Genomic DNA, 26,616 nt, shown 5'->3' with positions numbered 1-26,616 from the left:
CCATGGTGCAGCCCCTCAGTCCTCCCCTCACACTGCTCCATGGTGCAGCCCCTCAGTCCTCCCTTCACACTGCTCCATGGTGCAGCCCCTCGGTCCTCCCCTCACACTGCTCCATGGTGCAGCCCCTCAGTCCTCCCCTCACACTGCTCCATGGTGCAGCCCCTCGGTCCTCCCCTCACACTGCTCCATGGTGCAGCCCCTCGGTCCTCCCCTCACACTGCTCCATGGTGCAGCCCCTCGGTCCTCCCCTCACACTGCTCCATGGTGAAGCCCCTCGGTCCTCCCCTCACACTGCTCCATGGTGCAGCCCCTCGGTCCTCCCCTCACAGTGCTCCATGGTGCAGCCCCTCGGTCCTCCCCTCACACTGCTCCATGGTGCAGCCTCTCGGTCCTCCCCTCACACTGCTCCATGGTGCAGCCCCTCGGTCCTCCCCTCACACTGCTCCATGGTGCAGCCCCTCGGTCCTCCCCTCACACTGCTCCATGGTGCAGCCCCTCGGTCCTCCCCTCACACTGCTCCATGGTGCAGCCTCTCGGTCCTCCCCTCACACTGCTCCATGGTGCAGCCCCTCGGTCCTCCCCTCACACTGCTCCATGGTGAAGCCCCTCGGTCCTCCCCTCACACTGCTCCATGGTGCAGCCCCTCGGTCCTCCCCTCACACTGCTCCATGGTGCAGCCTCTCGGTCCTCTCCTCACACTGCTCCATGGTGCAGCCCCTCAGTCCTCCCCTCACACTGCTCCATGGTGCAGCCCCTCGGTCCTCCCCTCACACTGCTCCATGGTGCAGCCCCTGATTTCCCACCTCTCCCTTCCAGCAGCTTCAGCCGCATAATGCAGCTTCTTCCTGCCATAGGGTTGTCACTGAACTAATAGGCTCCGCCCCTTCCCGTGACATCATTACCTAAAAAAATCAACTCCATTCTAGCCGTACCCTGAACATGGCGATCTGCAGCTTCTTCCTGCAGGGCCGCTGTAGGTTTGGAGACGAGTGCTGGAATGAACATCCGAGAGATGGACCCCACCATGGACGTAACAAAAGCCAGGCTGCAGGTATGGGGGTCACAGGGGAGCCGGGGCTCACACCGGGGGCGTACTGTCTGCAGACCACCAAGTGTGTGTGTCTGTGTGTGTGTGTGTGTGTGTGTGTGTGTGTGTGTGTGTGTGTGTCTGTGTGTGTGTGTGTGTGTCTGTCTTTCTCTGTCTGTCTCTCACAGGGCCAGACTGGGACCACCATTCCGCCCTGGCATGTGAATGTACACAGGCCCACTTGTCGCCTGGTGATGGTGTAATCTCTATGTACACCTGTATGTCACAAGATGTGAGGACATGAATATATAACACATAACATGGCCAGGTGATCTGCCATAGCACATTGCGCTCAACCCAGTGTTATACTATGGGGCAGCTCATAGCTGCGATTTTCTTTTATGATTTTGGCATGAGAGAACAATCCCAGCATGCTGCAATTAGCAGCGAGACTCCGCTCACTCGTCCCTGAAGAAGTCTATGGGTGCGAGTGAAACATCAGACTAACTGTCTTAGAGTACCTTCACACATAACGATTTCGTTAACGATATCGTTGTTTTTTGTGATGTAGCAACGATATCGTTATGCGTGACAACGACCAACGATCAGGCCCCTGCTGGGAGATCGTTGGTCGCTGGGAATGATCAGGACCTTTTTTTTGGTCTCTGATCATCCGCTGTCATCGCTGGATCGGCGTGTGTGATGCCGATCCAGCGATGTGTTCACTGGTAACCAGGGTAAATATCGGGTTACTAAGCGCAGGGCTGCGCTTAGTAACCCGATGTTTACCCTGGTTACCATTGTAAAAGTTAAAAAAAACAAACACATACTTACATTCCGGTGTCTGTCACGTCCCCCGGCGTCATCTTCCCGCACTGACTGTCAGCGCTGGCCGGCCGTAAAGCAGAGCACAGCGGTGACATCACCGCTGTGCTCTGCTTTACGGCTGGCGCTTACACAGTGCAGGGAAGCTGACGGCGGGAGACGTGACAGACACCGGAATGTAAGTATGTAGTGTTTTTTTTTTTTTAACTTTTACAATGGTAACCAGGGTAAATATCGGGTTACTAAGCGCGGCCCTGCACTTAGTAGCCCGATGTTTACCCTGGTTACGCAGGGACTTCGGCATCATTGGTCGCTGGAGAGCTGTCTGTGTGACAGCTCTCGAGCAACCACATAGCGACGCTGCAGCGATCAGCATCGTTGTCTATATCGCTGCAGCGTCGCTAAATGTGACGGTACCTTAAGTGTTTTAGGGGTTACAGACTCCCTTTAAGGTTGCAATCCACTAGGAAGTCATTCACATTCAGGCTGCAGTGTTAGGCCGGCGTCACACGCAGCGTAAGACAATACGGTCCGTATATTACAGCCGTAATACGCTGAAAAGTCCCCAAAATAGTGGTCCGTAGCTCCTCCGTAGGCAGGGTGTGTCAGCGTATTTTGCGCATGGCATCCTCCATATGTAATCCGTATGGCATCCGTACTGCGTGTTTTTCTCGCAGGCTTGCAAAACCGACATACGGCTATACAAGGGATCCATGTGTAAAAAAAAAAACTATATATATATATATATATATATATATATATATATATATATATATATATATATATATATATATATATATATATATATATATATTATTACTTCATACAGCGCTAGATAGCTTTAAAGCCGGTAATTCAATTACCGGCTTTTGCTATCTCCTTCCTAAACCCGACATGATATGAGACCTGGTTTACATACAGTAAACCATCTCATATCACCTTTTTTTTTGCATATTCCACACTACTAATGTTAGTAGTGTGTATATGCAAAATTTGGCCGTTCTAGCTATTAAATTAAAGGGTTAAATGGCAGAAAAAATTGGCGTGGGCTCCCGCGCAATTTTCTCTGCCAGAGTAGTAAAGCCAGTGACTGAGGGCAGATATTAATAGCCTGGAGAGGGTCCATGGTTATTGTCCCCCCCCTCCCCCCCCGGCTAAAAACATCTGCCCCCAGCCACCCCAGAAAAGGCACATCTGGAAGATGCGCCTATTCTGGCACTTGGCCACTCTCTTCCCATTCCCGTGTAGCGGTGGGATATGGGGTAATGAAGGGTTAATGCCACCTTGCTATTGTAAGGTGACATTAAGCCAAATTAATAATGGAGAGGCGGCAATTATGACACCTATCCATTATTAATCCAATACTAGTAAAGGGTTAAAAAAAACACAAACACATTATTAAAAATTATTTTAATGAAATAAAAACAAAGGTTGTAATAATTTATTCTACGCTCAATCCTTCTGAAGACCCTCGCTCTGTAACAAAGAAACACCGGATTACGTACCGGTAATGCTCTTTTATAGAGCCACGACAGCACCCACTTGAGAGAGGGGATCCGCCCCTAGGAACAGGAAACCCCTATGGAGAGAATAAAAGGGGCGGTCCCCCTCGCTCCCACAGTTGGGTTTACAGAGATTGCGAGGAACCGCCCACCAGATTTTAGTAGGTCATTCAATATCATCGTTTATAATTAGTTAACTTAAGCATGGCTAACTACAAGAACCAAACACCCTTAACCGTGCTCCTAATAAAAAACCTATAAGGGTGGGAAGTGAAGGGGTGCTGTCGTGGCTCTATAAAAGAGCATTACCGGTACATAATCCGGTGTTTTCTCTTCGCCACGACAGCACCCACTTGAGAGACTTTCAGAGATAGTCATTTGGGAGGGATCACCGTGTTAAGGACTGATCTACCGAAGGACAAGTCAGATGAGGAAGACAAGTCTAATCTATAGTGATTATAGAAGGTAGTAGGCGAAGACCAGGTTGCGGCCTTACATATCTGTTCTATCGGAACCTCCGCTCGCTCAGCCCAGGATGATGCAATCGCCCGGGTGGAATGTGCTCTTACGTTCTCAGGCGGATTCTCCCCTTTGGACGAATAGGCCAGACATATTGCATCTCGAATCCACCGAGATAAAGTACCCTTCGTGATTCCAGCTCCTTTTCTATGACCTTGGAAGGAAACAAAGAGAGCCCTGCTCTTCCTCCAAGCACTAGTCCTATCCAAATAAGCTAATATGGCTCTCCTCACATCTAATGTGTGGTATTTTTGTTCTTCCTGACTTGTGGGGTTATCATAGAAGGAGGGAAGGTAAATTTCTTGCGATCTGTGAAATTTAGTACATACTTTGGGTAAGTATGAAGGGTCTGTTTTTAGGACAACTCTATCTGGGAAGATTGACATAAAGGGAGGATCTATCGATAGTGCCTGTATGTCACTTACTCTTCTTGCTGATACTAAGGCGACGAGAAGAGCTGTCTTGAGGGAGACATGTTTTATGTGAGCTGAATGTAGTGGCTCAAAAGGGTGGTCTGTAAGTGCTTCAAGAACTAAATTAACATCCCAAGGTGGTACATGGGGAATGTGAACTGTCTCTGACCTCTGGCATGCTGCAACAAACCTGGCTACCCACTTACTACCTGCGATATCGTGACCATATAAAGCCCCCAGCGCAGAAATGTGTACTTTTAAGGTACTGACCGCCAGACCTAGATCGCGCCCTTTTTGGAGAAATTCTAGAATCCTAGGGATATGAATTTCGTTTGACAGGGCCGTTGGGTAGAGGTTTAGAAATTTTCTCCACACTCTTGCGTAGATGGAGGTAGTGGATTTTTTCCTACTTAATAGTAGAGTGTCAATTACTTTGTTTGAGAACCCTCTGATCTTTAGCAGCTGCCTCTCAAATTCCAGGCTGTTAGTCGTAGACCCTTCACATGAGGGTGGTTGAAGGGGCCCTGGAAAAGAAGATCCGATCCTCCGGAAGGATCCATGGGTCTGAAATTGACATGGCTCTCAGCCAGGAAAACCATGGCCTCTTGGGCCAGAACGGAGCAATTAGGATCACGTTTGCTCTGTCCTCCCTTATCTTCCTGATCACTGTCGGAAGTAGTATCAGCGGGGGAAAGGCATAAGCCTTTTTGAATACCCATGGCACTTGTAGGGCGTCGAAGATATCTGGATTGTCAGATCGGAATAAAGATGCAAATTTTTTGACTTGCCTGTTTTGTTTGGTCGCAAAGAGATCTATCTCGGGAGTGCCCCATTTTTTTACTATCATGCAAAAGATACGATGACTTAGAACCCATTCTCCTTGATGGAGAGTGTGGCGACTGAGGAAATCTGCTCTCGAATTGTCGATTCCTCTCACATGTAGCGCTGAGAAAGACAGAAGGTGCTCCTCTGCTATGGCTAGAATGTTGTCAGCTATAGACATGAGTGCTTCTGATCTTGTTCCTCCTTGGTGGTTTATGTATGCTACTGCTGTCATGTTGTCTGAAAGGACTCTTGTATGCGTTCCGTGTAGCTGCGGAAGAAATTTAGACAAGGCATGATAGATAGCCTTCAGTTCTTTTTTATTAGAAGAATCATCTGATTCTCTAAGAGACCACAGACCTTGCACTACTTGATCTCCTAAGTGTGCTCCCCAGCCACTAGGACTGGCATCAGTGAAGATAGTTTTTGAAGGTTTAACCACCCAGGGAACCCCACTGGTAAAATGATCCGGATCTAACCACCAAGTGAGAGATTGTACCACATCTGATGGTAAGGAAATACGACTATCTAATCGGCCCGGCAGTCTTTCTTCCTCACGAAGTATCGTATACTGTAATTTCCTGCTATGGAATTGGGCCCACGGAACAGCTGGAATACATGATGTGAAAGAACCAAGAAGGGACATACCTTCTCTTATGGAAATTAGGGGGTTGTTAATTACTGATTGTACTTTATTTATGATTGCTATTTGTTTTGACTCGGGAAGGAAGCACATCTGATTTGTAGAGTCTAGAATAATCCCTAAAAATTTTTGATTAGTTGTAGGGGACAATCTAGATTTTTCCCAATTTACTAACCACCCCAACCTCTGTAGGGACGAAATTGAATCGGATATACGTTGATGACATTGAGAAAGGGAATTCCCGACTATCAATAGGTCGTCTAAATATGGTATTATGAGGGTGTCTTTTAACCTCAAATATGACATTACCTCTGACATTAGTTTTGAGAAAACTCTAGGGGCTATTGATAGTCCAAAGGGCATTGCTGTGTATTGATAATGTCGAACCTGACCTTTGATCATAACTGCCACCCGTAGATATTGTTGATGCTCCCTGAAGATTGGAAGATGATAGTATGCGTCTTTAAGGTCAAGAACTGCCATGAAGCAATGGGGAAACAGAAGCTTAATAGTCGACCGAATGGATTCCATTTTAAAGGTTTGGTTCTCTAAGAAGATGTTTAGTCTCTTAAGGTTAATTATTGTTCTATATGTCCCGTCTGGTTTTGAAATCAAAAATAAAGGGGAATAAAATCCCCTTCCTCTTTGATGAAAGGGGACTTCCACCAATACTCCTTTGGACAGGAGAGTTATTATTTCCTGTTCCAAGGCTTGTTGTTGTGATGGTGACCCTAAGGAAGTCAGAAAAAAAGAGTCCGGGGGGACTTGGAGAAATTTTAATTTTAGGCCTGTAGTTATAAGGCTAGTTGCCCATGGATTTGAAGTTATTGCCAGCCATTGAGTAGGGAAGAAGGACAACCTACCACCAACAGGTAGATCTGTCCTAGCGGGGTTTATCCTCAGGTTTGAAAGGGCGTTTTCCGAAGAAGGCTCCTTTTTGCTTAAAGTCCTTGTTATCCCAACGGTTCTGGTTTTTATAGTCCCGTCTTCTGTTGAACATGGGCTTTCGGAATGCTCTCCTATGAGATGGAAGATAAGTGTTATTGGGGAACCCTTTCTTCCTCTCACCCGCTTTGGTAAGAATGTCATCCAATTGAGTACCAAATAGGTACTCACCTTGGCATGGTAGACCACATAACTTAGATTTAGTTTGTGGATCCCCTTTCCATCCTTTTAACCACAAAGCGCAGCGAGCCGCGTTAGTTAGACCTGCTGATTTGGCTGCTAAACGGATGGAATCAGCCGAAGAATCGGCCAAAAAGGCAGTAGCTCCTCTAATTAATGGAATAGAGGACATTAGTTTATTGCGGGAAAGACCACCTTTCAGGCCCTCTTCATGATCATTTAACCAGACCAGCATGGATCTCGCCGTACATGTGGCCGAAATAGCCGGTCTGAAAGCTCCTGTACAGGATTCCCACGCTCTTTTCAAAAGGGAATCAGCTTTCCGGTCAAGCGGGTCTTGCAAGGATCCTGAATCTTCAACAGGCAATAAAGATTTTCTAGAAGTGGACGCCACTGCCGCATCCACTTTTGGGGCTTTTGACCATTTGGAGAAATCCTCGTCATTAAAGGGATAGCGACGTTTTGAGGAAGACTGCAACCCTTTTTGTCCCTGGCTTTCCCACTCCTTTTTGACTAATTCTTTTATTGCTGGAATAACAGGAAAAGACGCTCTTTTTCTTTCAGATAGGCCTGCAAACATCACATCCTGTGGCGTTTTAAGGGTTTTAGCATCTTCTATACCCATGGTGTTATGTACTGATTTGACTGAGTTGTCAATGCTATCTGTAGGGAAGCATGAATCCTGCTCACTCTCCGAGGATATGACCTCTTGAGACCCGTCCGAATCCTTATCCTCCACCTCAGAGGATTGTTCAGATGTAGGAGAGGTATATTTCTTCCTACTTTCAGGAACTTTCTCAGAGCTTCTAAAGGCTCGTAATTCCTCTCTGATCATGCTACGTATGTCTTCCGACCTTACTGATGACTCCTCATGTAAGGTGGATTCAATGCATGACTGGCATAGCTTTTTTAAATAGATATCCGGGAGCGGCTGAGAGCATAAGGCACATTGCTTTTGTCTGGATTTCCCTGTTCTTTTAGCCTAGGGAATTAGATGAAAGAGGGGAACGTAATCAGCTTAAAATAGGGTAGGCAACACTCACCCCTGAAGCTGTCATCATAATACCGGCTGACGAGGAGGAGACGGAGGCACCGAGGGAAGAACCGACCGGTCCGATCTCTTGCTCTTGGAGGAAGATCTGCGGCTGCTGCTTGTCCGGCTTCCAGGAGTGACAGCGGTGACCTCCACTGAAGGCAACGCTGAGTCCTGGGGAGATGCCATGATGGACGCCGGGAATCAGCGCCAGCGTTCTCTTGTACTGGGGGCCGCCATCTTCTTCCTGCCGCACCTGGAAGTGACCACTACATCCGGGTTGCGGCTCTGCTGTGCGCGCCTGCCTCCACATCCAGCGCGCAGGCGCCGTCCTCCTTCAGCCTCACCCCGGAAGTTGTAACAATACTTCCGGGGGACAATCACTGGGCCACACGCTGCCTGTGCGCCACCCGAAGATGGCGACACAGGTTCTTACCGCAGCGATCCGGACCCCGCAGGCATGCTGGATGAAAACTCCTGTGAGCCAGGCGACTCCCCGATCCTGGCCTCACGGTACCTGCCGGCAGAGGGGGGAAGCTGCCATAGAACCCCCGACGCCGCTTCCAGCTCTGGAGCCATTGCCGTCCCTATAAGGTAAACTGCGCAAGCGGCATCCAGGCTGGGAATCCTCTTCTCTCCAGGTGTCTCCCGTAGGAACAGGAAACCAACTGTGGGAGCGAGGGGGACCGCCCCTTTTATTCTCTCCATAGGGGTTTCCTGTTCCTAGGGGCGGATCCCCTCTCTCAAGTGGGTGCTGTCGTGGCGAAGAGAAAAAATAATAAACCAACAATATACTTACCTTCCGAAGATCTGTAAGGTCCCACGATGTAAATCCATCTGAAGGGGTTAAAATATTTTGCAGCCAGGAGCTCTGTTAATGCAGTGGTGCTCGTGGCTGCAAAACCCCGGGGAATGAAGGTAAAGTAGGTCAATGACCTATATTTACCTTCATTTGCGGTGAGGCGCCCTCTGCTGGTTGTCCTCATATGAACTCGAGCCTGGGAGCTTTCTAGGAAAGTTCCCACGCTCCAGGAACAACCAGCAGAGGGCGGGTTTAGGAAGGAGATGGCAAAAGCCGGCAATTGAATTACCGGCTTTAAAGCTATCTAGCGCTGTATGAAATATTAATATACATACATATGTGTCTCACTGATATATATATATATATATATATATATATATATATATATATATACAGGTCCTTCTCAAAAAATTAGCATATAGTGTTAAATTTCATTATTTACCATAATGTAATGATTACAATTAAACTTTCATATATTATAGATTCATTATCCACCAACTGAAATTTGTCAGGTCTTTTATTGTTTTAATACTGATGATTTTGGCATACAACTCCTGATAACCCAAAAAACCTGTCTCAATAAATTAGCATATTTCACCCATCCAATCAAATAAAAGTGTTTTTTAATAACAAATAAAAAAAACAACAAATAATAATGTTCAGTTATGCACTCAATACTTGGTCGGGAATCCTTTGGCAGAAATGACTGCTTCAATGCGGCGTGGCATGGAGGCAATCAGCCTGTGACACTGCTGAGATGTTATGGAGGCCCAGGATGCTTCAATAGTGGCCTTAAGCTCATCCAGAGTGTTGGGTCTTGCGTCTCTCAACTTTCTCTTCACAATATCCCACAGATTCTCTATGGGGTTCAGGTCAGGAGAGTTGGCAGGCCAATTGAGCACAGTAATACCATGGTCAGTAAACCATTTACCAGTGGTTTTGGCACTGTGAGCAGGTGCCAGGTCGTGCTGAAAAATGAAATCTTCATCTCCATAAAGCATTTCAGCCGATGGAAGCATGAAGTGCTCCAAAATCTCCTGATAGCTAGCTGCATTGACCCTGCCCTTGATGAAACACAGTGGACCAACACCAGCAGCTGACATGGCACCCCACACCATCACTGACTGTGGGTACTTGACACTGGACTTCAGGCATTTTGGCATTTCCTTCTCCCCAGTCTTCCTCCAGACTCTGGCACCTTGATTTCCGAATGACATGCAAAATTTGCTTTCATCAGAAAAAAGTACTTGGGACCACTTAGCAACAGTCCAGTGCTGCTTCTCTGTAGCTCAAAAGTGGCTTTACCTGGGGAATGCGGCACCTGTAGCCCATTTCCTGCACACGCCTGTGCACGGTGGCTCTGGATGTTTCCACACCAGACTCAGTCCACTGCTTCCTCAGGTTCCCCAAGGTCTGGAATCGGTCCTTCTCCACAATCTTCCTCAGGGTCCGGTCTCCTCTTCTCGTTGTACAGCGTTTTCTGCCACATTGTTTCCTTCCAACAGACTTACCATTGAGGTGCCTTGATACAGCACTCTGGGAACAGCCTATTTGTTGAGAAATTTCTTTCTGGGTCTTACCCTCTTGCTTGAGGGTGTCAATGATGGCCTTCTTGACATCTGTCAGGTCGCTAGTCTTACCCATGATGGGGGTTTTGAGTAATGAACCAGGCAGGGAGTTTATAAAAGCCTCAGGTATCTTTTGCATGTGTTTAGAGTTAATTAGTTGATTCAGAAGATTAGGGTAATAGGTCGTTTAGAGAACCTTTTCTTGATATGCTAATTTATTGAGACAGGTTTTTTGGGTTATCAGGAGTTGTATGCCAAAATCATCAGTATTAAAACAATAAAAGACCTGACAAATTTCAGTTGGTGGATAATGAATCTATAATATATGAAAGTTTAATTGTAATCATTACATTATGGTAAATAATGAAATTTAACACTATATGCTAATTTTTTGAGAAGGACCTGTATATAATATACCTATTCTATGTGTACACATTTATTCTACCTATTCTATTGTAAGCTGTCAGTGTGATTTTACTGTACACCGCACTGAATTGCCGACTTTTCTCTCTAACACCGCTGCGTATTTCTCGCAAGTCACACTGCTGGTCCGTGTGTAATCCGTATTTTTCTGGCTTCCATAGACTTTCATTGGCGTTTTTTTTGCGCAATACGGTGACAAACGCAGCATGCTGCGATTTTCTACGGCCGTAGAAAGCCGTATAATACTGATCAGTAAAATACGGCAGATAGGAGCAGGGGCATAGAGAATAATTGGGACGTTTGTTAGGCGTGTTTTACGGACGTATTTTATGCGCTCATACGTCCGTAAAACTCGCTAGTGTGACGCCGGCCTTAGTGCCAGGCTCGTGTCCTTTACATTCTTCTGGGTTTTATAATGACAGATTCTCTAAATGCTGAAATAACTGGCGATATTTTGTTTTTAAATGTAGGGTTTTCTAAACAGGATAACACTGGAGTACAGGGGTGATCAGCTGCTGTGGGGAGGTATCTGTCAGACCTTTTCCCTGCAGTGTCATCTTTTTTTCCTATAAATGTCAATGAACAACACTTTGAATTGGCAAACTTTGTTCACTAAAGCCCCGTCTATTCCGATTGGTGCAGCTCTTTCCTTAGGGGTCCGACGGCTGCAATCTCCATAGAGCTTTCCCATAGACTTCAGTGAAGTCCTGCAGAGGTGGGATCCACCACTATTAGCCATGTACAGAGTATCATATCAATTTCCCATAGTTATAGGAGATGCCCGCTACTTTGATATTGATGACCATTGCTCGTACTGATGTTTTCCGTCATGGAGACCGAACACTAGAATCATGAATTTGCCTTTAAGCTTCGTCTTCATGCTTGATTCCATCAGGTCAGAGATACGTACAGCCTTCTACGTTTTCCAAAAATTTAACATGGACTAACAGGGACAATGACAGAGGTTCCTCTGTATCTGGCGATAATAATAGAAACAGAAGCTCAAAGTCAAATGACTCTTCAGGATACTACACGCCACAAAACAGGTTCAGCTCCCTGGCTAACCAGGATCATGGCAGAGATGGCGGCCAAGACAAAGAAGATGGTCCAGTGTAAGTATGTCATGCTTTTCTTGTAGGGGACCTATGTGACTCAAGTTTTTAATCAACTGGTACTAGTCTACAGGGGCAGTGTGGGCATGGTCAGACAAAAAACTCAAATAATATTGGAAAGAAGGCTGACATCTGTATTTCTGCTGCATGTTTGCTTTTGGCACGGCTTCTAATCCACACACTAATCTGATCAATGTTATCCCCAGTGTTCGGAGTTTGGGGCTTTGGCTCCCCGAGTTCCCCTGTCATGAATGGATTCTATTACATCAGCTCCATTCATTGTCTGTGGGACTGCCGGGAAAAGCAGAGTGCTGTATTCCGCAGTGCCATAGACAATGAATAGAGTGGATGCCGCCCATATGTAAATCTGTATAATTTAAGACCGGGCGGCAGAGCTTCGATTTCTGGGGTGCAAGCGGTCAGACTCCAGCAATCTGCAAGTTATTCCCTGTATTGTAGCATCTTGTAGATTCTCTAGAATACAAGAATCTCTGGTGTCACCAGGGAATAGATTTCAAGGATTCCTCTACTTAGGCCTTGGATTAGAGACACTATTAACCCCTTTCTGACCTCGGACGGGATAGTACGTCCGAGGTCAGATACCCTACTTTGATGCAGGGCTCCGCGGTGAGCCCGCATCAAAGCCGGGACATGTCAGCTGTTTTGAACAGCTGACATGTGCCCGCAATAGGTGTGGGCAGAATCGCGATCTGCCCGCACCTATTAACTAGTTAAATGCCGCTGTCAATCGCAGACAGCGGCATTTAACTACCGCATCCGGCCGGGCGGCCGGAAATGACGTCATCGCCGACCCCCGTCACATGATCGGGGGTCAGCGATGCGTCTCCATTGTAACCATAGAGGTCCTTGAGACCTCTATGGTTACTGATCGCCCGTCGCTGTGAGCGCCACCCTGTGGTCGGCGCTCACAGCACACGTGCAATTCTGCTACATAGCAGCGATCAGCAGATCGCTGCTATGTAGCGGAGCCGATCGTGCTGTGCCTGCTTCTAGCCTCCCATGGAGGCTATTGAAGCATGGCAAAAGTAAAAAAAAAAAGTTAAAAAAAATGTGAAAAAAATAAAAAAAATATAAAAGTTTAAATCACCCCCCTTTCGCCCCAATCAAAATAAATCAATAAAAAAAAAATCAAATCTATGCATATTTGGTATCGCCGCGCTCAGAATCGCCCGATCTATCAACTAAAAAAAAGCATTAACCTGATCGCTAAACGGCGTAGCGAGAAAAAAATTCGAAACGCCAGAATTACGTTTTTTAGGTCGCCGCGACATTGCATTAAAATGCAATAACGGGCGATCAAAAGAACGTATCTGCACCAAAATGCTATCATTAAAAACGTCATCTCGGCACGCAAAAAATAAGCCCTCAACCGACCCCAGATCACGAAAAATGGAGACGCTACGAGTATCGGAAAATGGCGCAATTTTTTTTTTTTTTTTAGCAAACTTTGGAATTTTTTTTCACCACTTAGATAAAAAAATAACTTAGTCATGTTAGGCGTCTATGAACTCGTACTGACCTGGAGAATCATAATGTCAAGTCAGTTTTAGCATTTAGTGAACCTAGGAAAAAAGCCAAACAAAAAACAAGTGTGGGATTGCACTTTTTTTGCAATTTCACCGCACTTGGAATTTTTTTTCCCGTTTTCTAGTACACGACATGCTAAAACCAATGATGTCGTTCAAAAGTACAACTCGTCCCGCAAAAAATAAGCCCTCACATGGCCAAATTGACGGAAAAATAAAAAAGTTATGGCTCTGAGAAGGAGGGGAGCGAAAAACGAACACGGAAAAATGAAAAATCCCATGGTCATGAAGGGGTTAATACATTAGATTAGTGGCGGTCATCTTAACCTTTTGTGGGTGCCATTTATGTGGCTCCTGATGACACCAAGGAGCCACACATCACATTTGGGCAGGGTCAATAGGTTGGCGAAGACAACACAACTTGCAGGAATGAGGAAGATGCCACAATGCCTCCATGACAGGAGAGCAAGGAGAGGCTCTTTATGGTCGGGCAGATCACTCGGCATGCCCTATCTGCGCTTGTCAGGCACATTAGGGCTGCAATTTGGCATAGCTGCACACAGTGAATGCTTATGACCTTCTGAACATGTATCTATTGACAAGAACGTTGTTGTTTTTTTTCTAATTTATGTCTAGAGCTGATATTATACAAGACATGAAGATGTGGGAAGTGTCTGGGCAGTGGCCGCTCTCTGTGTATTGTGTCCTGAAGGAGCGGCAGCATTTATCAGGTACTCATTATACGTTACTACTACACTTTTTGTATCCTGATTTTTTTTTTTTTCTCCCCCTTAGTGGGTGTTTATGTAAATGGACTGACTGTTTATCCAAGTGGCTAAATTTAATTGATGATCTTATTTTTTTCACAGGTTTCACTGACGTCTCACCTGAAGAGTTGCGCTTAAAGTATTACACATCTCACAAAGAAGGCAATCTTCAAAACTATGTAATCATTTTTAGTGTTTTTTCATTGTCATTATGTACAGTAGTCCCTGCCAAAGGACCTCATTATCACCGTCTTGATAATCCTATGAAGCCCAACCAGACACTGGGCTTGATAGGAGACTGTGCGATTTTTAATATTAACTGCCGTACTTAACCTTTAATTAGTCAGCTGAAGGGACGGGGCTCTAAAGCATCAGCAGGATCCAGGAGGAGGAGAATGAAGCCTGATCTGAGCATGCGTGCTCAGACTGCTGTCACTCATAGCTAGCCCCTCACCCACCAATGACGTGTGCTACTCGGTTTGTCAGATTCCTGTCCCCAGATCGGGAGTGGCAGTGGCTACTTCACAAGAAAGGACTATATTACCCACACAGAGTTGAACTTAAGGCCCCGTCACACATAGCGACGCTTAAGCGATCCCGACAACGATACGACCTGTCAGGGATCGTTGCTGCGTCGCTATGTGGTCGCTGGTGAGATGTCACACAGTGCGATCTCCCCAACGACGCAGCAGCGATGCGGCGACCTGTAGAACGATGCTATTTCATGATGATTCAATGGGACGTCCTGTCAACGAGGTCGTTGGTAAGGTGTCAAACACAGCGATGTGTGCTACCCAGCGAGACCTCAACGATCAAAAAATGGTCCAGGCCATTCCGACACGACCAGCGATCTCACAGCAGGGGCCTGGTCGCTGCTACGTGTCACACATAGCGAGATCGCTACTGAGGTCGCTGTTGCGTCACAAAACTTGTGACTCAGCAGCGATCTCGCTATGTGAGACGGGGGCTTTACAGAAGCCGGGAAGGTAATAGAAGTATATCAGAAAACTGATTATTAGGAAGTTTTAGGACATATGAAAAAGGGTTAAATCAGTAGTATAAAACCTCTTTTTAATGGAGTTTATCACTTATATATGGCCACTACTTTTTTTGGGAGTGGTATTCAGGGAGTGCTGAAGGATTCAGGGACAACTGACGTATTGGTGGGGATCAGGGGACCCTATTTTTCTCTCCTCTGAGGTGCGATCACATCATGGGAGAAAGGAATTAAATGGAAAATCTGCCTTTTTTGTTTTTGCAGTCGCCGTTATACCGTTAATAACGGCGATTGCAACACCGGGGTCGGTAAAAACTGACCTGAATTATGTTCTCTGGTACCCCCCAGTAGCTGAAACCCCAGAGAAATTCCGACTCCTGGGGGGCGCTATACCCTTAAACCTCAGCGCCGTTAATTAACGGCGCTGTGGTTTAAGTACCCTTAACTGCCGCTGTTAAAAGGTGTATCGGCGGTCGTTAAGGGGTTAAATACTCCTTCTCACCTGCTGCTTTCCCTCTCCCTCTTCTTTGATTGATTGACAGCTTTGGTTTCATAGAACCAGAGAAGAGTGGGGATATTTGGGAAGTTGTATATAAATGACCCCGCCAAGTGGCGCTTCTTGGTTTGAACAGTTATTCTCGATTTTAAAGGAAGAACATGTCGGCTTTGTCAACCCCATTTGAGGTCATCATAAAGAAGTGTCAGACACCGATACTAGTGATCATTTTGATCTTTGCAGGATGAGGGCAGCTCACCATAACAGGACAGCATACAAATATTAGCAATACACTGTTTGTGGACATGTAAGGCTAATAATAAAATGCCCTTTTATATTTAAAACCTAATTGTTGAATTTTCTTCTTCTTGTCAGGTGAGTTCGGTACAGCAGCTTGTTAATCAGTGGAAACAAAGGCTATGTGAAATTAAGGACTGGAATCCATTTTCTATCTCTGTACTGGTAAAGTAACATCTTATTCTTATTAGGTAGTGTTGCAAAGGCTAAGGGGGCTTTTCAGGCTTATCATATATATGAGCTATCCTTATAATAAAGGCGTAATCTCTTCTTTGATTAGGAGCACACTGCTCCCCTGCCTCCCAGCTTCCTGCTTGCCGGGGATGGTGCTCCTGACCTGACAGCTTAGCTGGTGTCACTGTGCACTCTCCGATACTGCTAGCATTGGATAAGCACAGGGAGATTGAAACTGTCCATATCTAATGATCCAGGGAGATTCAGACCACGTGCACGCAAGCTGCATCGCAAACAGGCAAGCACTTGCTTTTTGTCTAGGAAACAGCCCATATAGAATGCAAGTACAGTAAGAACAGGGCAAAGGGCATGAAGTATAGGATATATCCATGCCTGAGCAGAAATCCTACAACTTTGGAAGTGCTATTATAAGCGGTATATACTTAGTTAGTTACTCCTGTATACGGGTGGTGTCCGACCCCGACACGTGTTTGGGCTTCTTCCTTCTTCTGGTGTTTATACACACAGTTGCTTCTCACAAAATTAGAATATCATCATAAAGTTAATTTATTTCAGTTCTTAAATTTCAGTTATTACAAACAGTGATCTATTTCAAGTGTTTATTTCTGTTAATGATTATGGCTTACAGCCAATGAAAACCCATAAGTCATTATCTCAGTAAATTAGAATAATTAACAAAAAACACCTGCAAAGGCTTCCTAAGCATTTAAAAGGTCCCTTAATCTGTTTCAGTATGCTCCACAATCATGGGGAAGACTGCTGACTTGACAGATGTCCAGAGGGCAGTCACTGACACACTCCACAAGGAGGGTAAGCCACAGGTCATTGCTAAAGAAGCTGGCTGTTCACAGATTGCTGCATCCAAGCATATTAATGGAAAGTTGAATGGAAGGAAAAAGTGTGCTAGAAAAAGGTGCACAAGCAACCGGGTTAACCATAGCCTTGATAGGATTGTTAAGGAAAGGGCATTCAAAAATTTTGGGGAAATTCACAAGGAGTGGACTGCTGCTGGAGTCATTGCTTCAAGAGCCACCACACACAGACGTATCCAGGACATGGGCTACAAGTGTCACATTCCTTGTGTCAAGCCACTCATGACCAATGGATAACGCCAGAAGCATCTTACCTGGGCCAAGGAGAAAAAGAACTGGACTGTTGCTCAGTGGTCCAAAGTGTTGTTTTCAGATGAAAGTAAATTTTGCATTTCAATTGGAAATCAAGGTCCCAGAGTCTGGAGGAAGAGTGGAGAGGACACAATCCAAGCTGCTGGAGGTCTAGTGTGAAGTCTCCACAATCAGTGATGGTTTGGGGAGCCATGTCATCTGCTGGAGTAGGTCCACTGTGTTTTATCAGAACCAAAGTCAGCGCAGCCGTCTACCAGGAAATTTTAGAGCACTTCATGCTTCCCTCTGCCGACAAGCTTTTTGGAGATGGAAATTTCATTCTCCAGCAGGACTTGGCACCTGTCCACACTGCCAAAAGTACCAATACCTGGTCTAAAAACAACAGTATCACTGTGCTTGATTGGCCAGCAAACTCACCTGACCTTAACCCCATAGAGAATCTACAGGGTATTGTAAAGAGGAAAATGAGACACCAGACCCAACAATGCAGGCGAGCTGAAGGCTGCTATCAAAGCCACCTGGGCTTTCATAACACCTCAGCAGTGTCAAAGGCTGATCACCTCCATACCACACCACATTGATGTAGTAATTGATGCAAAAGGAGCCCTGACCAAGTATTGAGTGCATTTATTGAATATACATTTCAGTAGGCCAACATTACTGATTTTAAAATCCTTTTTCAAGCTGGTGCTATTAAGTATTCTAATTTACTGAGATAATGACTTGTTTTCATTGGCTGTAAGCCATAATCATCAACATTAACACTTGGAATAGATCACTCTGTCTGTAATGACTCTATATAATGAGTTTGTTTTTGTGTTAAACTGAAATACCGTATATACCCGAGTATAAGCCGACCCCCCCCCCCACCTTAATTTTGCAACAAAAAACTGGGAAAACCTATTGACTCGAGTATAAGCCTAGGGTGGAAAATGCAGCAGCTATCGGTAAATGTCAAAAATAAAAATAGATACCAATAAAAGTAAAATTAATACAGACATCAGTAGGTTGAGTGTTTTTGAATATCCATATTGAATCAGGAGCCCCATATAATGCTCCATACAGTTCATTATGGCCCCATAAGATGCTCGATACAAAATAGGCCCCATATAATGCTCCATGCAGTTCTTTATGGCCCCATAGATGCTCCATTCCGTTCTTTATGGCCCCATAGACGCTCCATATAGCATTGTGCCACATGTAATGCTGCTGCGTTAAAAAAAAAAATGACATACTCGCCTCTCGTCGCTGCCCGCTGCTCCTCAGCGTCCCGTCTCTGCACTGACTGTTCAGGCAGAGGGCGGCTCGCGCGCACACTAATACGTCATCGCGCCCTCTGACCTGAACAGTCAGTGCAGAGGACGGGAAGACAGAGCGGCGGTGGAACGCGGAAAGGTGAATATGACATACTCACCTGCTCCTGGCGCGGTCCCTGCATGTCCCACATCTCCGGGAGCGGCAGCTTCTTCCTGTAGTGAGCGGTCCTATGGGAGTGGAGTCCATATTCATAACTTTAATGAGCGGTGCCACGTGACCGCTGAACAGAGGAAGAAGCTACCGCGCCCGAAGGCCGTGGACATGCAGGGAGGCATTGCTCCCCCCCCCCCCCCCCCCCCATTTTTTTGGGGCTGAAGATCTCAAAATCTCGGCTTATGCTCGAGTATGTACGGTAAATTAATTTTTTGATGATATTCTAATTTTGTGAGAAGCACCTGTATATTTTTGTGATAATACTCTGTCCTGTATGCATTATTCCTACGTGTTTTACAGATTCTCAGTATTGCATACCATTTGTACTCAATATAATAATCTTTTGGACACCTGTCCATCCATTGTGGTGTGCGCCCCTTGTTTTTATATTCTGGTTTTGACCTGTTATTTGTGTTTATCACCTGATTTTTAAACAAAGAAATATCTACCATCATTCACTATTTTGGATACATTGGGACTTTTTTGGTCGATTTTCTGTTTATCTTCCTACATTACATTTCTATTAGTTCAGTATATCTATTGCCTCAGATTCCTGGGCATTCTGTATCTTCTTTTGTCCGCCTTGGTTTTTTTTTATAGTGTGCAATTTATAGTATATAAAAAAATTGATACTTTTTTTTTGTTATATACTTTAAAGTCAGAGCTCCAGTTTTGTGTTATCAAGTAGTAGGCTATACTAGTGTTGTGCAGAACGAGCAGTACTCGGCTCCTGCAGACTAAAAAGCGTTTGCATAAAATATTGTAACCTTTTTCTTTTTGATTTTTATTTTTTAAAGCATAATCAGCTCACCAAGCCACCAACATTTGGAGGTCTGCAGCAGTCTGGGTCTTTTGGAGGTCTGCAGCAGTCTGGGTCTTTTGGAGGTCTGCAGCAGTCTGGGTCTTTTGGAGGTCTGCAGCAGTCTGGGTCTTTTGGAGGTCTGCAGCAGTCTGGTTTCGGCACCTCAAGTAAGCAATTAGAGTGGATGAGCAAACAGTACGGCCAAGCGGCTTCTATTCCTTTAGACCAGCGGTCCCCAACCTTTTTGACCTTGAGATCCACATTCATCTCTGAGAGGGGGTCACGAGCAACATCCTGCTTATGTCCCCCCTCATTCATGTCAACCAAAGCCACCATTACGGGTATGATGATAACCAAAGCTTTTCCACAGAAATCACTCCAAAGCAGTACACTGAGATCCAGGGGTTCCCACAAAGCCCCAATTCAGTATTATCCCATTAAGGACTCCCAACACACTGTTGCATCCAGCTTCAAGAACCTCCTCTAACAGGTAGTATCATCCTGCAGCGTACCATACCTAAAACATCTCTAAACCCCAGTATATGTGCATCCAGATCTTATCTTCTGTGCTGGGCTACTCAAATATTCACCATTTTGAGATGTGCTCTTCATACCTGTTTGCTAGACCTGGAGCTAATGCACTAAGCTGGCAGACAGTCGCGAGCCACAATTCATCGGACCACGAGCCACATGTGGCTCCCGAGCTACAGGTTGGGGACCCCTGCTTTAGACGTACAGTGCCTTGTTCCCTCCATGTATTTTACCAGTGTAGCAGAGCAGAGACTGTCACATGACAGGAGTGTTAATGATATTTGCGTATAATTTCAAAAACCCAAAATAAAGAATTATGGTACCTACACCTTGCGTCCACTAACCCATGTACAGTGGGGCAAAAAAGTATTTAGTCAGTCAGCAATAGTGCAAGTTCCACCACTTAAAAAGATGAGAGGCGTCTGTAATTTACATCATAGGTAGACCTCAACTATGGGAGACAAACTGAGAAAAAAAAATCCAGAAAATCACATTGTCTGTTTTTTTAACATTTTATTTGCATATTATGGTGGAAAATAAGTATTTGGTCAGAAACAAACAATCAAGATTTCTGGCTCTCACAGACCTGTAACTTCTTCTTTAAGAGTCTCCTCTTTCCTCCACTCATTACCTGTAGTAATGGCACCTGCTTAAACTTGTTATCAGTATAAAAAGACACCTGTGCACACCCTCAAACAGTCTGACTCCAAACTCCACTATGGTGAAGACCAAAGAGCTGTCAAAGGACACCAGAAACAAAATTGTAGCCCTGCACCAGGCCGGGAAGACTGAATCTGCAATAGCCAACCAGCTTGGAGTGAAGAAATCAACAGTGGGAGCAATAATTAGAAAATGGAAGACATACAAGACCACTGATAATCTCCCTCGATCTGGGGCTCCACGCAAAATCTCACCCCGTGGGGTCAGAATGATCACAAGAACGGTGAGCAAAAATCCCAGAACCATGCGGGGGGACCTAGTGAATGAACTGCAGAGAGCTGGGACCAATGTAACAAGGCCTACCATAAGTAACACACTACGCCACCATGAACTCAGATCCTGCAGTGCCAGACGTGTCCCACTGCTTAAGCCAGTACATGTCCGGGCCCGTCTGAAGTTTGCTAGAGAGCATTTGGTTGATCCAGAGGAGTTTTGGGAGAATGTCCTATGGTCTGATGAAACCAAACTGGAACTGTTTGGTAGAAACACAACTTGTCGTGTTTGGAGGAAAAAGAATACTGAGTTGCATCCATCAAACACCATACCTACTGTAAAGCATGGTGGTGGAAACATCATGCTTTGGGGCTGTTTCTCTGCAAAGGGGCCAGGACGACTGATCCGGGTACATGAAAGAATGAATGGGGCCATGTATCGTGAGATTTTGAGTGCAAACCTCCTTCCATCAGCAAGGGCATTGAAGATGAAACGTGGCTGGGTCTTTCAACATGACAATGATCCAAAGCACACCGCCAGGGCAACGAAGGAGTGGCTTCGTAAGAAGCATTTCAAGGTCCTGGAGTGGCCTAGCCAGTCTACAGATCTCAACCCTATAGAAAACCTTTGGAGGGAGTTGAAAGTCCGTGTTGCCAAGCGAAAAGCCAAAAACATCACTGCTCTAGAGGAGATCTGCATGGAGGAATGGGCCAACATACCAACAACAGTGTGTGGCAACCTTGTGAAGACTTACAGAAAACGTTTGACCTCTGTCATTGCCAACAAAGGATATATTACAAAGTATTGAGATGAAATTTTGTTTCTGACCAAATACTTATTTTCCACCATAATATGCAAATAAAATGTTAAAAAAACAGACCATGTGATTTTCTGGATTTTTTTTTCTCAGTTTGTCTCCCATAGTTGAGGTCTACCTATGATGTAAATTACAGACGCCTCTCATCTTTTTAAGTGGTGGAACTTGCACTATTGCTGACTGACTAAATACTTTTTTTCCCCACTGTATATAGGAAAGCATGAAACGATCGTCATCCAGCACATGTTCCTTAACTCTCTGCAGACATTGGCGGTCCATGCCACTGCCTCTTGATAATGTCACTAGTGCGATGAATCTTCTTTTTTTTTTTCTTTTTTTTTGGTGGGGGGGAAGGGGGGTCTGATCTTCAAATTGTGCACTGCAGGCACACTGGCAATCTGTCACTCTGTATAGTTCACTTCAGGGGTCTCCATATGCCGGTTGTAGTCTAATCAGTGACCAATAATATTTAGTGATATTGCTCTATTCAAACCACATCAGCGTGGTAATACCTTCTGGGTGCTTTCTATAGTAATATGCATTCAATGAGTTTGGCTGCTAACTTTAAATTAGCGTAGAGAGGAATAATGTTTTTCAATCAATTTACTAGAGATGACTTTTTATACATCAGTTGGTGGAAGTAAGATCCCATATTCGTTTAATTGGAAAATTTCAGAGCAAAACCCACCTGGAAAAAAAAAAAAAGTTCTGTGCACATACCCTAATACTCCCCATACCAATCCCTGCCAATGATTTGATATTTACATGTGACCACAGCTGCCAATCCGTGTTGTTCGCCTCTGCCATAACATCTCTGTTTCGAAAGGGAGCAGGTAGTACAGGCGGGCCCTCTGTGATGCCATGGGCATGAGTAAGGTATTACTGAATTTGCCAGTTCCACGGTCAGCATGTATCAGACCGTGCCTGTACGATTTGATTTCAGCCATATGTGTTTAACTTCTGAAATGCTGCAGAGTTTCAGAGAAAAACAGTTTGAAAGCCCCCGGGGACCGAGCTGTGCCAGGCTTCTCCACTCCTGTTGCCATGAATTGACAGGTGTCTCCTTACATGTGTGTGTATAGTGAAGGTCCTGTTACTCACGGGCGGGGAGAAGCCACTGTGGACCCGCCTTTCCAGCTAGTCTTCAGGTCCTGGCGGCTTTTCATGTTTTTCTCTAAGGGTATGTTTCAACGGTCAGTAAACGCTGCGGGTTTGACGCTGATTTCATCCGCAGAGTCAAACCCACAGTGGCCAGATGTTACAGCATAGTGAATGGGATTTGAAGAAATCCCATCTCCACTATACGTGCAGGGACTTCTCCAGCTTCCCGGAGTAGAAGCACATGCGGTGCGTCTTTCCAGACTGCAGCATGTCTATTTATCTTGCGGAGACGCTCCGTCTCTGCAAAGTGAAAATCAGTGGACAAGTGCTGCTTCCAAAGCGCTGCGGTTTCTGCCCATGGAAACATAGCCTAATTCTGAAATGCTGCAGCATATAAGGGTATGTGCACACAGTGAGTAAATTGATGCAGAAATTTCTGCACCTTTCTGCATCTCTTGGCAGGAAAAAAGCAGCTTCAAAAACACGTGTTTTTGTCCTGCGTTTTTTGACTGATTTGAGTGAGATCAATGGTGAAAAATGCTGGCAAAAATGCAGAAAATTGCAGATTGTTTTCTGCACCAAATCTGCAAGTCAAAAATACTCAATGTGACAATTAAGGTTTCTCATTCACAATGCTGGCATCAGGATTGCTTCAGGTTTTGCTAGCAAATCAGCATGGCAAAACGCACCAAATCTGCAGCGTGTGTACAAGCCCTTAAACAAACATATATGGCTGAAATCCTATCCTAAAGCTACAGTCTGATACATGCTGCCCGTGGATTGAGCAGTATGAATGCAATTTGTTTTGCTACAGTTTGAGGTTATCCACATTTGTCTCCTGTCCTGTTTGTGTACATTTCCACTGCTTAGCATAGTAAATGCACAGTCTAAAGCTGGGGTCACACCTGTGTGTGCAATGTGAGAAACTCGCACGAGGCTCTCGCATCAATACCCGGCATAGAAATACATGTAGCCGCACGCTCGGGTCCTGAGTGTCGGCGGCAGTGCCGGGTATTGATGCGAGAGACTTGTGCGAGTTTCTTGCATTGCACATGCAAGTGTGACCCCGGCCTGATATGTGCATCCAGAAGGACAGAGCAGGAGTGTTGTGACTGGTCCTTCAGGCTGTGATTATATTATGGAAGTCGGGTTACAACAGCTAGAGATAACAGATCTCCTATCTCACAGGTAATGCAGCCACCTCATAAAATAAGGCCTTTTTCTTTGTGGCGATGTGTGATTTGTGCATGCTCGGCTTCTCTTAGGCTTTTCTGGCTTCCGATAAAGCCACTGGAGCTCATGAAAATGGCTGAGCAAGTGCATTAACATGGTTACATAAGAAGCGTCACTACAGTAAATGATATCCATTTGTAGCTGTAGCCACTGGCATCAAGATATTAAGAGCTTATCATAAGTCCAAGGCTCAATGTACTGCATGGAACCCAACTTTCCGTTGGCTTTACTTGCCTTTTTTCAGTGGCTACCTGACTAGCCTGTTAGAGTCTGTGATCGACAATGTGCTGTCTAAAAGGCAAAGAATCCCTGAGCATTGATGGCACAACTGATGGCCAGTTTGTTCCTGCAATTGGTGGGAGGCGCAGCAGGTGGATTTTGCACCGTAGAACATTAGCATATCCCACCAATGTGTTGTCACTGCACTCAGTGCAAGCGCCCCTTTAATGGTGGCATAGAGATTAATAGGTATAAATATCTCTGACCAACACAAATGTGACTGTGCATTAAAAACTTTGGTCCCCAGCTCACAGACCCCCTAGCAGAATTAACTTGTGACACATTACAGGTTTTTGCAAGAGTTGGTGCGACTTGATTCACAGAACTTGGTCCGTTGGCCACGTTGGTAATCCCTGGCTGCTAGACGGAAGCCCCGAGGACCGCCTCCTACCTCCCCGGCATTTGGGCTCTCCTTTTGATTAGCTGTCCTAGTGCCATATAATTGTTGCACATGTGACATTGTGCCAGGCCAACTAATCAAAGCAAGATCCGTGGATGCCGTCGGGTAAGAGGCAGTTCTCGGGCTCCCATCTTGCAGCCAGAGATTACTGACATTGTCGATGGACCAAGGCCTTGTGTATCGATTGGCAAAACTAGAGCTTCTGACTATGTAAAACCCCTGTCACAAGCTCTTACTTCTACTAAACACATTGCTAATTACATTTCACAATTTTTTCGTGTTGTGTTTGTTTGTTGTTTTTTTTTTTTTTTTTTTTTTTTAATGTTAAAACTTAGATTTCCATTTTTTTCCAGGCACTTCAGCAGACAAGACGGTAGCCGCAGTCACCTTCAGTTTTAAACCAGACTCCCAGTCTGCTACCCCAAATGCCGGGGCCAGCTCTAGTTTTTCTAGTGCTCCAGCATTCGGTAGTAAGCCTTCGGTGGGATTTGGTACAGCTGGAACTGGATCCGCTGCTTCATTTTCTTTTGCTCCAACAACAACTTCAGGAGGATCCGCGTCAACTTTCAACTTTGGTTCACCTTCATCTGCTCCTACTGTTGCTGCACCTGGCTTTGGTTCATCCGCGTCCTCTGGTTTTGGAGGAACTACAGTGAGTAATGGCTTTGGAAGCCGTGCCAGTGCAGGAGCAAGTTTTGGAGGCACCACTACTACTTCTGGCTTTGGAGGACTTTCAAATTCAACAGGGACATCTGGCTTTGGGGCAGTGCCCACAGGAGTCAGCAGTGTTTCTACTCCAGGGACATCATTATTTGGACAAGATATCACAGTAAGCACTGCATCAAATACGGTTGGGTCCTCTGCAACGAGCGTTGTGTTTTCCAGTGCTTTGTATACATCTCGAAATGAGCTCTCACAAGAAGACCTCCAGCAGTTCGAGTCTAAGACGTTTACATTGGGAAAAGTTCCTTTGGTGCCTCCTCCAGCAGACCTCCTATCTTTTTAAAGTAATTTAATACTTCTGTTGATGCCTTTATAGTAAATTATATATAATTTTACATGGATTTCCAGGGAATCTCCTGTCCTTTTAGTAATTGTATCTATTAAACCTATATTGTTATGAAAGCCTTCTAAAAGATAGATGGATCGATTGTACAGACCAAAAGTTTGGACACACTTTCTCATTTAAAGATTTTTCTGTATTTTCATAACTATGAAAATTGTACATTCACACTGAAGGCATCAAAACTATGAATTAACACATATGGAATTATATACTTAACAAAAAAGTGTGAAACAACTGAAAATATGTCTTATATTCTAGGTTCTTCAAAGTAGCCACCTTTTGCTTTAAGACATAATTTCAGTTGTTTCACACTTTTTTGTTAAGTATATAATTCCACATGTGTTAATTCATAGTTTTGATGCCTTCAGTGTGAATGTACAATTTTCATAGTAATAACAATACAGAAAAATCCTTAAATGAGAAGGTGTCCAAACTATTTCTATATCTATATATATTTTTTTATATAATAAACCGCACTACTATGGCCCACTGGTTGTGTATGATACTTCAGTTCACCTCCATATACGGTTCAGTAAACTTTGTGTTGTGCAAACTCCTTAGATGCTAAAATCGCTATCAAATGATGTATCTAAGGTATTAAACCGACAGGATTGGAAAGATAGGTAGTACGCCTTACCAATTTATCATTAACCAACTATATATATATATATATATATATATATATATATATATATATATATATATCAATATCAATTTTTCTTTATATATCACTTATATATTATCTAT

General features: G+C 44.9%; 1 protein-coding gene across 1 annotated transcript; it reads left to right on the top strand.

Moving 5' to 3' along the window:
- The first annotated feature begins 841 nt into the window (after window positions 1-841).
- On the top strand, window positions 842-26,359 carry NUP42 (nucleoporin 42). The gene is made up of 7 exons (XM_069729861.1): window positions 842-1,051; window positions 11,598-11,814; window positions 13,998-14,092; window positions 14,231-14,307; window positions 15,997-16,083; window positions 19,505-19,676; window positions 25,157-26,359. Exons 1-7 carry the CDS (start codon window positions 940-942, stop codon window positions 25,807-25,809), a joined length of 1,413 nt encoding a protein of 470 aa, XP_069585962.1. The 5' UTR covers window positions 842-939; the 3' UTR covers window positions 25,810-26,359.
- The last annotated feature ends 257 nt before the right edge of the window (window positions 26,360-26,616 follow it).

Source organism: Ranitomeya imitator, chromosome 6, assembly GCF_032444005.1.
Source record: "Ranitomeya imitator isolate aRanImi1 chromosome 6, aRanImi1.pri, whole genome shotgun sequence".
Taxonomy (NCBI): domain Eukaryota; kingdom Metazoa; phylum Chordata; class Amphibia; order Anura; family Dendrobatidae; genus Ranitomeya; species Ranitomeya imitator.
The sequence above is the reverse complement of the archived record's forward strand: the minus strand, read 5'-3'. Positions and strand labels throughout refer to the sequence as shown.

Bases quoted from the DNA above. Each gene is read 5' to 3' on its own strand.
- NUP42 (XM_069729861.1), top strand. From the start codon at position 940: ATGGCGATCTGCAGCTTCTTCCTGCAGGGCCGCTGTAGGTTTGGAGAC. The intron at 14,093-14,230 runs GTACTCATTATA...TTTTTTTCACAG, and splicing joins GGAGCGGCAGCATTTATCAG to GTTTCACTGACGTCTCACCT. The intron at 14,308-15,996 runs GTAATCATTTTT...TCTTCTTGTCAG, and splicing joins AAGGCAATCTTCAAAACTAT to GTGAGTTCGGTACAGCAGCT.